Consider the following 11,803-nt stretch of genomic DNA (forward strand, 5'->3'; position numbering starts at 1 on the left):
TCTCCCCAGTGGCGATGTTTACACACCACACCAGGTACTCATTTAAGGCTGAGTCGACCTAGGGGATGCCCAGGACCGGTTCAGATAATCGTCACTGGTGTTGGCCGTGAGCGGGAATCGAACCCGGGTCGCCAGGTTCATAGCGCAGCGCGCTAACCGCGACACTACCATGTAGGCACACACACACACCACGTGCTCGGTGCCTTTGGCACCTCCCACCCGCGTTACCAGCGGCAGCCGACCAATCACCGGGCTCAGTCTCACAAGACGTAACGACAACAACAACAACAGTGACGTCATCGTCGTCATCATCGCTGTCGCTAAACACCATCACCAGCAGCACCGAAGCCGCCTTCCACCGCCTTAACATCACCACCATCATCACCATCACCACCATCATCACCACCACTCCCATCACCACCACCATTATCATAACCATCACCCCCATCATCACCACCACCACTCCCATCACCACCACCCCCATCACCACCCCCCCACCACTCCCATCACCACCACCCCCACCACCACCCCCATCACCACCACCCCCATCACCACCACCACCCCTCACTACCGAGCGCTGACTCTGCCCTGCCCGTGAGTAATCAGCAAGCCGCCCGTGCCGATGAGACCCAGACATGTCGCACCGGACTGGTCTCGGGCCGCTTGAAACGGCAACGTTCGATCGTGAGCCCAGGCGGCTCTACGCGTGGATGCGTGTGCGTGTGTTTGTTTGCGTGTGTTTTAAACATCGTACGTTTGCCACATTTGACATCTTTGTGCGTACTTGTCACCATTAAGGGAGTGGTGGCGCAGTGGTTAGCGCCAGGAGAAAACATTTATTAAAAAGTCTATTTAATTAAGTAGAACGTCTTCTTGGTTCTTTCGGTAAAGACACGTAGAAGGGAAGTAATAAAATAATACAAATAAAACATAACAAAATTATGTAATAAAATAATAAAAAGAAAAAGAATAAAATTATGTTTTATTTTTATTATTTTATTACTTCCCTTCTACGTGACTTTACCGAAAGAACCAAGAAGATGAATCCCTGCAGTCACGAAAGCTTTAAATCGAAATTTAAGTAGAACGTGTTGTCCATATTTATTTAAAGTTGCGCATTTTGATGTGACGTCACATTTCTCAAACCCCCCCCTTGTCACACATCGTCACAAATGTCTGACCCCCCCCCTAGGTGCGTGACGTCATTTATGGACGGCCCCAAAGGCTATAGGGGTGGGGGATCTTTATTTTTGATCGCTATCGGTCCGTTGCGATGTCATCTCTCGCTGGACACAGACTCGGGTTGAGTCCTGCTTTGTGCCACAAATGGAATGAATCTTTTGACTCGGGATGCTCACAGACCGATCACACATCTGAGAGGGACACACAGTGCAACCTTGATAATGGTGTTTAGTTAAAGCAAAACTAAAAACACTTATTTTTGTCGATTTAAAGCTTTCGTGACTGCAGGGATTCATATTCTTGGTTCTTTCGGTAAAGTGACGTAGAAGGGAAATAATAAAATAAATAAAATAAAACTATTAAATTGAATTCTCACGACGTTTCGGCCACAACGCAAGCAGCCGTCCTCAGGTGAAGAACAGGTCTGTCGGAAGGACAGCGTCTGAATGAACCATTGTCTTTCCGACAGACCTGTTCTTCACCTGAGGACGGCTGCTTGCATTGTGGCCGAAACGTCGTAGAATTGTATTTTATTATGTTTTATTTTTATTATTTTATTATTTCCCTTCTACGTGACTTTACCGAAAGAACCAAGAATAAAAACACATTTACTTGTAACTGGTATTGTTGGGCAAAACGTCCTAATCCTGAAAAGTTGCACTGCAGATTGCAGTGCCGTTAGCGAGCACCTATGAAGGTCACTACCGCAGACGAGAGGGTGGGTGGCCTGCACCACGCCCGGCTGCCTTTGTCTCCCCAGTAGTGATGTTTACACACCGCATCAGGTACTCACCAAGTACCCATACACACACACACCTAACATCAAGATAAAATTCAATCAGCGCCCTCTGCACCACGTGGGTGTCACCTTTAGCAATCATCAGGCTTGTGCTGCGTGTAACTTCCTATCTCGCAGTGGCTGCGAAGCTGGACTTGCGTGCTAGTTCAACCGCGACTGGAGATTTGTGAAATCTTTCGCCTAATTCGCCAATAAACGGCGCTGATTCTCGTGCAGGGTCGAGAGAGATTGAGAACAGGCATGGAGCCTGTGGATGCACACGAGGAGGTGCATGGGGTCGGACGCCAAGGAGGAGGAGGAGGTGGAGGAGAGAGGCTCGGTGCCTGGGGCCTCCTGCAGGCGGCCGGCTGTTGCGCACTGTCGGGCTACGCCGTGTGGGCTCTGCTTCTCATGCCGGGCTTCCGTCGCGTGCCCCTGCGCCTCCAGGTAACATTCCCACGCCCGAGTTCGATTCCCCCGTTCGTGGGCCGTGGTGATTCTAGAACGCGGTCAACAAGGGGGACGTATTCTTTGGGTCTTTCGGTAAAGTCACGTAGATAGGTTCAAAGAAAATAACACAAGAACTACGACGTTTCGATCGCAACACAAGCGGTCGTCATCAGGAAAAGGCTTTTGCGATCGAAACGTCGTAGTGTTTTGTTATTTCTTTGAACCTATCCACGTGACTTTACCGAAAGACCCAAAGAATATGAATTCCTGCAGTCACAAAAGCTTTAAGTCAAGATTTAACAAGGCGGATGACCTACTATTGGGGGCCACCAGCTACTAATATTGGGGGCCACCAGCTACTAATATTGTGGGATGGGGGGGGGTAATCGTATCACAATCTTTACTTAGACTGGAGGAATCCGATGAACTATGAAGCTCTTTTTCACAGATCTCCAGTAGGGGCGGGTCAGAAAGTTACAATTATTCTCAGCCTCGGTGTAGAATGGCACACGGGTGGGACGGGTCTGTCAGGGAAGACCTCGACTGTAACTGCTGCGGATTCTGGCACAAGGAAGGAGGCGATGGCGAGGTGCAGTGGCGTCCACGATTGTCACCTTGCCCGCAGCACTGTAATGTATGCGTATAACCAGCACATTTTATGTAGATTATTCAAGTCAAGAATCAATTCACCAATTGCTTACTTAATTAGTTGGTAGTTACAGTTAGAGATAGGGCTACTCACTACTTCTAGTGGCAGTCGACAGCCAAAGCTACTCCTCATTTTCCTCTAGATCCACTCAGCCTTAAAATGGGAAACTTCACAGAGCCCCGTTTACACCATCCCACAAACTCTCCGAGCACCTTGCCCCATCTCCCCCCCACCCCCACCTCCTCCGCATCTCCCCACTTTTACAGAAACACCTCGATCAAAGAGAATGAAGCCGATATTTTTTCTAAAAAAAAAAATCCAACCGGCGCTTTCATCTCTTTGGCCGCTTAAAATGACACGAAAATTGGGATCGACGCGGGCTTTCATGGGGATCGCGATCCTTGGTTTAATCGAGGGCAGCAGTCACGCTTTGACCCTGCCGCCCCCCATTGGAGGAGTTTGCGATGATTGGTGTGTGTGTGTGTTTAAAGGTTACCGTGCCCTTTAAACAAAACTACAACAAAAAATCACTTCATTTCGCGACTCCCAAATATAATCCGATTGCGTAATCGGCATCGCGTCATGGCGAGAAGAAACTTCTGAAGGTTTTCTCAGCGAGGTGTGCACCACCTTGTGTCGGAGAAAGATCCATAGCTGTCAACCCCTTATCAATGCCTACCTTATTACAGACCAATTCAGACCTCATTGGTAACCCGGTGCCCCTTATAAATCTCAACGTGCATCCTACAAAGTCCCATCACAAGGGAGAAACACAAACAAATAGACACAAAAAATATTTTTGCCCGTATTAAAACGGCTGTACTCCATATGGTACTGAAACTCAATTTCCTTGCACAAGAATTCGGGTAAACCGTATCGGTTGACAGGTATGAAGGTCCCACAAGAATACGTATCGCAACTTACTTATGTACGGTACCATTTGTGCGCTCGGCATCATGGCACGACATGGAATTAAAGCACATTACAGGCGGTCACCGCTTTTACTTTACAACACAATGCGCTCCTGGAAAGCCCGTCGTAAATCGGAGCCTATTTTACCATAGGCAGTTGTAAAAGTAGAAACATCACTTGTCGGTGTGTTTTTTCCCCATTTATTATCCATGTTTAATGGGGTTTAATAGGTAAAAATCCACAAAAACACTTGAAAACAGAAGCTACACGCCCTCACATCGAAAACCAGACTGACTCTGTTCAAATGTGTTCAGAGTCATGTCGGAAGATGCGTCGTCAGCTCAGGGCTGGGGTGGAAGGGTGGTGGCGGGCGGCGAGTATTTTGTTGTTTTGTTACCGGGGGTGTTGTCTGTGTTCAGCCACACGACCGGTTGCACCAGGTCCGTGTTTGTTGGAAAAATGCGGCGTCGCAGTCGCGGCCTGTGGCGAGTGTCATCCGCGCTCACCCAGATCGCTCCTGCGCTTCTAAAGTGCGTCACCACGTATCCTAACGTTTTGCAATTTTGCTTTTTCTCCTGGGACCTGTATATGTAGCGTAGCTCAGCTCCATGGAGGGTGTGTGAGAGATCACTGCGAGCAAATGCAAACTTACATTTTTGGTCGAAAAGTGGGACATTACAGTATAAATGCTTTTTTTAGTATGTGCCCAAAAAAGCATCCTGGAGTTTTCAGGGGTACTAAGCTAATTCAATTTTTGTAAAACAAAGAATTAGGACCTGTAGAAGGCCGATAATCTGATTATCCTGTACAGGTACACATTGGCAACACCAATGGCCAAATCACCCAGAATGCAAGATTACTCGATTTTAATTATACACGGCAATCATCGTCACCTACTGGCAGACTAACGTCCACAGGGGCATCTGCCACTGGGGGTGCCATTTAAAATCTGATGTGATGTACTGTACAACACCCTTGAGACGCCAGTTCTCGTCAGATCTCAGAAGCTAAGCATGCTTGAGGCTGGCTTGTCTTTTAATGGTGTGACCATGATTCATAACAGATGTTAGATCACCATTGGAACCTCCTTTGCCAGTAGCAAAATATGATAATTGTTTTTTTACCCTTTTATCTGGCAACAAAACTGACACCTTTTGGCGTAATCTGGTCCAACACCATGTGAGACTAGGCTCTTAGAAAAGCTGTCTCAGGTGTGGACCAATCATTTTCAAGGACAGTGCATACATTATCAGAGTTGTGTTTTTTGTTTGCATTCCGACCGCAGGTATTGTGGTCAATGCAAACATGACTCCTTGTAAAAAAGGTGTCAGTTTTGTTGCCAGATAAAAGGGTAAAAAAACTATTATCAGATGTTAGATCCTGTGGGGAAACAATGTGGGCAGCGTCGGGCAATGCAGCAAACCCCAATGTGGTACAGTGCTCCTATGTTACCGCACCTATGCTACCTGCCTCCACCAACCCACACTGCTCAAGGTGGTGAAGTATGACGAAACAGCCCCCGGTGATTGACACGTCACGGAGAGTCCATCCAGCAGTAGACTCACGGCTGTTAACGACGATGGCGTTGATGGCGAAAAGCGGAGCTCGTGACCATCCCTCAATCCTCCACTTTCAAACCCTCTCTCCCCTCTGTTCCCTCCATCCCTGCACCCCTATCACCCAGGTCCCCTACCTCCCTGCCAGCCCCCAGCAGGTGAATAACGTGATGAGGCTGCTCGGGGGTCGATCAGGACCCCTCGCGGACCTGGGGTCTGGGGATGGCCGGATCGTGAGTGCAGGTCCCACCGCTCACAAATTCCGTCTTCTCCGCTGTACAACTGACCCGGGCGCAGAAGGCACCAGGTTGTTTTTCCACTGCAGAAGCTGAGCCTTGCTGCTGACGTTGAATGCAAAATACTCGTCATGAGTCCCACTCTTGACCCTGATTGGCCACCCGTGCCCAGTTCAGATGACTTGTGAGGGCAGCGTGTCGCTGTTTGGTTCTGGCTCGGTGCGACAAATAGCCAATGGATAACCACCCGTACCGTGAGGGCACCGTGCTGGCTCGGATGTGCCAGTGGAATAGGCGAAATAGTGTACATACACATAGTGTACATATACACACTGTACTTCAACTATTAACCCATACCTACATTATTAGTGTTTACATTCAGAATCTGTAAAGGCACGTACGTCACACAATATGTCGACACGCTTTGGAGTGTTCCCGGTAAACAAAACTGTAAACAAAACTGTAAACAAAACTGTAAACAAAACTGACGCGTCTCGTGGTCTCCGCGCGTGTCTGCCGGGGCGTGCAGGTGCTGGAGGCTTGCCGCCGCGGTTTCTCCCCGGCCATGGGCTACGAGCTCAACCCGTGGCTCCTCGCCATTTCGCGCCTCCGAGCCTGGAGAGCCGGCCTAAGTGGGAGGGCCAGTTTCCAGCGACGCGACCTGTGGAAGGTGCGTCGAGCTCACCCTCCTTGGCTCTCTTAACCCCAAACTCGGGGGTTCTTGAAACGTATTTTCTGATGGGCCGTGGAATAAAAATGTTTAGGGACTGTCATAGCACCGTAGCCAGGATACCCTATACATTTCAAATGTAAACAGGCAACAGTGCAGCCTTGCATTGTCTTGCTCACTAGCAAGTCACTGTTGACGCAAAGGTCTCCACAAGGGGGAGCTGTAGAGGGTATTTGGCCTACTCTTCTACTGCTGGCCAGATGTCTTGGGAGAGGTGGGAGTACCCACACTTTATTCCACCTGCCGATCGACTCATTTAATGTCAACTGTATTTAGGATGAATGTCTGTTAGGGATCATCGGTAAATGGCAGTCCAGCTACGAAATTGCCACCGACGTGCTTTTTCGCCATTCATTTTTCAAACATGACACCTGGGGAAGCTGGCAAAGTATTTCGCTATTTTTCTGGAAAAAAAAGATTCACACCAGTTGTCTTTCAGAGGGTTTATCAAAGTGATTTTCCCTAAACATCCAAGCTTGTGGCTTGTCACGTGTCAAGGGACACACGGCCCAGTCGTGCAGTTACAATTCGTGTCTGCTTATCGTTTTTCTTCCATTACTTGATGGCTTACGAATCATGTTGTAGAAATGCTTCACCTTTACTCGACCTCTTCCCCCACTGCAGGTTGACCTCTCGAGCTACAATAACGTGACCGTGTTCCTGGCCCCAAGCGTGGTGAGTGGAGGGACGATGATGTGACTCTGGCATGTTCATACTCTTAGTTTTTTCGGTAAAGTCACGTAGGTAAAAAAATGAAATTAACATTAATAAAAATCTTATATATAAAAGTCTCCGCGCGCTTGCGGGGGATTTGGCTCTCGGACGGTGGGCTTTAGGTAGACATTTTTTTGACAGGCAGCACACCCTAAGCCCCGCGGTGGGAATAGGCTATTCCGTTTTCCCATCCGTAAACTTTAAAGTAGTTTAATTAACGCATTTGTGCCATTGCTATTGTTCATTATTTACTTATTGCGAGACATCGACCGTACCAACTCACAACAATTGCGTGGGGGGGGGCGGACCCTGCCAAGTCATGCGCGTTCACTCCAGCTCACGGGAGACATTTTATTTTACGCGTTTAACAAGGAATAAATATACACATCACGCTGCCGATTTCTCTTCACAGTGTGATGTCTTCCCCCCCACCACAATATGTGCAGTTACTGCTATAAAGCCCTCACATATTAATTGAATATTATGACAATGCTTACATCGTATTATTCTGCCTCGGGCGGGGGGGATGGTGGGGGGGGGGGGTAGCGGCCCAGCGCACAGCCTGGCAACGTCTCACCTCCTCCGGTTTGCCAATCTAGGCAAGGCCGCAGGCTCTGCACGGGACGACGCGTCACCACGCCAATGTAAAGTACAATTTTCTTGCATCTTTCGCTAAGAACTGAGGTTTATTGTTTACTATTATTAAACAAATAACTTTACAAATATTACGATGATAATGTTTGTGTGCAGAAACTACATGTGTGTCCCTAAAGTCGATGTCTGTGTGTGTGAGTCCATATGTATTTGTGTGCGTGTAAGTCGATGGGTTTCAATGTGTGTGGCTCCATGTCTGTGTGTGAGTCCATGTGTGTGTCTGTCTTTTTCAAACGGACAACGCCCCATGTGTGTGTGTGTATGTACAAGTGTTTGTGTGTGTGTGTCAGTCCATTTGTGTGCATATCAGTCGCTGTGTGTGTGTTAGTCCACATGTGTGTGTAAGTCCATACGTGTGTGTTTCACTCGATGTGTGTGTGTCTAAGTGAATGCGTGTGTGTGTGAGTCGATATGTGTTTATGGCTCCATCTGAGTGTGTAAGTCAATGTGCGTTTGTGTGTCTATGTGTGTCAGTCGATGTGTGTGTGTTAATATACATGTGTGTATCTAAAGTAGATGTCTGTGTGTCACAGTACATATGTCTATGTGTGTGTAGGGCAATGTGTGTGTCAGTCTATGTATGTGTGTGTAAGTCCATGTGTGTGTGTGAGTCGTTGTATGTGTGTCAGTCTATGTCTGTGTGTGTCAGTCCATGGCCGTCTGTGTTAGTCGCTTTGTGTGCATGGCTCCATGTCAGTCAGTGTAAGTCCATTTATTGGCGTGTCTGTAGGTCCATGTGTGTATGTGAGTGAATGTATGTACTTTATTTACCTGCTCAAGGCCTATGATACCATCAGTAGGCCTGGCCTCTGGGTTGTTTTTCATGCTTTCGGAGTCCCTCAAACTTTGCTCACGATCCTTAAGGACCTTCATGTTGGTGAGCGGCCCCGCGTCAGTCAGAGCCATTCCCTCTACACCTTGGGGTGTGACAGGAATGTCCTCTGGCTCCACATTATTTAACATATCTTTTTACCACGTAGTTCGTGAAGACTTCAATGGCTGTTCCCGAGGAATTACCATATGGTACAGATACAATGGGAGGTTGATCGATGCCCGGGTGCGGTCAAGGATGCCTCCCTATTGCTCAACCATGTTATGTATGCCGATGATCTGGTGATTGCTGCTCACTGCGGCTGAACCTGGAGCTTGCCACTAAGAGGTGGGGCCTTACCATTAGCCCCACCAAAACTAAGCACCTGCCTGGGTATTTTGTACCATCGAACAATCCACCCCCACAACTCACAATTGGTGATGCGGCAGTTGTGGAGAGATTGCCGAGATTCCAATACCTGCCCAGTGTGCTCATGACCGGCTCCGGTTTAACAGCAGAGGTCTCACTCCAAATCAGTGGAGCGGCATTATCTTTTCATCAGTTGCATAATGCTGTGTGGAAGCTACCTGGTCTTTCGCTCCGCATGAAGCTCCAGGTCTTCTCGGCTACGGTAATTCCCTCCCTTCTCTACGCTTGCGAAACATGCACCCCCCTAATGGAACATCTTCGCCAGTTAGAAACATTTAGGCTGGCCTAACGATCCTTTCCTAGATTTAACCATATATGTGTGTGTGTGCGTCTAAGTTGATGTGTTTCTATGTGTGTGGGTCAATGTATGTGTGTAAGTCCATGTGTGTATATTCCTTTTTCGCCCGAGCAACGCCGGGTGCTTACCGCTAGTTAAATAATAATAATCACGACGTTTCGGAGGCAACACAAGTCTCCGTCATCAGGTGGGACCGTCACAGCCAGATTTGCTGTATCATACAGCAAATCTGGCTGTGACTGTATCATACAGCAAATCTGGCTGTGACGGTCCCACCTGATGACGGAGACTTGTGTTGCCTCCGAAACGTCGTGATTTTTATTCTTTTATTTTTATTAATTTTAATTTCATTTTTTTACCTACATGACTTTACCGAAAAAACTAAGAGTATGAATCCTTGCAGTCACGAAAGCTTCAAATCTATAATCTGGCATGTTCACTCAAGACGAGAGCACGAGTCACTTTTTTATCACTGGTAACAGATAAAATTACACCGTGCTCAAGTTAGTTCACTGTTGAAGGCTTCCGCAAGCCATGTCGGTCATGGGGGGGGGGGGGGGGTTGTTTGACCATATTTCACCACCCTGATCACTGCGTGTTGGTGATGGCTTGGCCCAGGATCGGTTCAGATATTACTCGCCACCGATGTCCATCGTGGCTGGGAATTGAACTCAGGTGAACGGCTTCATAGCACAGAGTGATGAGGAGTGGGCCACTGCTGTGGGTCCCTCCCCTTCACCAAATCGCATTGACCAGCACGGTGAGGTATGGTCAAAAACAAGACCCGTGACCAACATGGTGTGGCCTTTAATTTGACGAAAGAGACCATTTAAAAAAATTACATTCACATTTCTACCAAATGCGTAGATTTTTGCAGTTGAGCTGTGTGGCTCTCTTGTTGAATTTTCGGGTCATAGCGTGTGATATTAGCCATGGTGTCCAACGTTTCACCCCACATGCTGGAAGCTGCTTTAGGAACTGAATACTGAAGCTCCTGGCATGCTCCTGGCATGCTCCTGGCATGCTGTGGGCACGTGGAGCAAAATGTCAGACATCATGGAGAACCGAAAAAACATTGGAGAGCTGTTCACATATGTACTGTAATGGTAGCCAACTGACATTTGCACGCATGTTGTGGTTTTGTGCCATCACTGCCATGATTGTGCTCTCGCCCCCCCACCCTCCAGCTGCACCAGCTGGAGCACAAGCTGGCCACCGAGCTGCCGGACGGCGCCCGCGTGGTCGCTGGTCGCTTTCCGCTGCCGACGTGGGCCCCCGCGGCCCAAGCGGGAGACGGGGAACATCGGGCCTGGCTCTACCACGTGCAGCGGTCCGACGGCACCCACGCGGAGCCAGGCCAACTCCCAGGGAGCCACGACAAAACGTAGAGGAGAGTGACGCGGCCCACAGGTTGCCAAGGGGGGACCTGAGTACTCGTTTCACGCTGGCATATCCGTGCCGAGCCAGTGCGGGGCCCCCACGGTACGGGTTCTTTTCCACTGGCTATTTGGCATGCCTAGTCGTGACCAAACCATAGTACGCTGGCACCACAAGAAATCTGAATCTACCTCTGGGGGTCAGGCAGAGTTACCCACAAGGTCAGTTACGCACGTCTCGACGTCAACGTCACGTGTGCGACATTGGCGGCACGGTTTTGGTTACGTAATGGAAAACGACATGCACCTCCTGAGCCGCACTGGCCTGCTTCATTCAGTCAGGCTCGGCATGGCTCAGATGCGCCAGTGGAAAAGGGGAAAGAGGAGAGCTTGCCCAAACCAGGAACCACGGGTGACCCGAGTGGAAAGTAGTGGCAGTCCTGCAGAGCAACCTTCGTTCTCGTTCACTCTACAGTCACTCCAGTGAGGTGCTCTGATAACAGGAATTTCAAGTTTTGCACACATTTGGACAGGCAAGCTAATTAAAACCGTCTTATACCCTTCGGCATATTTATTTTTTTATTTATTTATGGCATGGGTATAACATTTCATGGAAGCATAGATTTTAAAATATATAGTTCTTGCACAGAGTTTTATTAAAACTAACAATTCAATATTCGCTTCAAATACACTTCTGAGTATTTTATAATGAATCACCATTCATTATTTATTATATTGTAAAGCTATTTTTAACATTTCGGGAATTGTGCAGTTGCTGTCGGTGCTGTGGGATTTCTCTTTAACTTTCGACGTTGGTTAATTGTACAATTTTTACAACACTTTTAACCTTTTCGGAATCTAAAAGTGTAACATATTGAAAATTATAATGTATATAAAAGTATACATTTATAACATGTACCTCCTCCTTGTGTTCATTTTCTGACCCATGCCGCAAGTTATCATCATCATCATCAGTCATTATCAATCCACTGCTGCATTAAGGTCTTGTTCCCCAGTGGTGTGAATTC

At 48.0% G+C, this 11,803-nt stretch overlaps 1 protein-coding gene across 2 annotated transcripts; it reads left to right on the forward strand.

Annotated features, from left to right (window-relative positions):
* Window positions 1–323: 323 nt before the first annotated feature.
* On the forward strand, window positions 324–11,706 carry ANTKMT (adenine nucleotide translocase lysine methyltransferase). Of its 2 annotated transcripts, none has more exons than XM_078867602.1 (6): window positions 324–594; window positions 2,198–2,407; window positions 5,656–5,685; window positions 6,293–6,433; window positions 7,118–7,168; window positions 10,587–11,706. In XM_078867602.1, exons 2-6 carry the CDS (start codon window positions 2,222–2,224, stop codon window positions 10,785–10,787), a joined length of 609 nt encoding a protein of 202 aa, XP_078723728.1. In that variant the 5' UTR covers window positions 324–594; window positions 2,198–2,221; the 3' UTR covers window positions 10,788–11,706. The 2 variants fall into 2 exon arrangements, with proteins under 2 accessions (XP_078723728.1, XP_078723727.1); XM_078867601.1 differs by having other exon boundaries at window positions 326–594; window positions 5,656–5,760; window positions 10,587–11,701.
* Window positions 11,707–11,803: the final 97 nt, after the last annotated feature.

Source organism: Lampetra fluviatilis, chromosome 24 (genome assembly GCF_964198595.1).
Source record: "Lampetra fluviatilis chromosome 24, kcLamFluv1.1, whole genome shotgun sequence".
NCBI lineage: Eukaryota > Metazoa > Chordata > Hyperoartia > Petromyzontiformes > Petromyzontidae > Lampetra > Lampetra fluviatilis.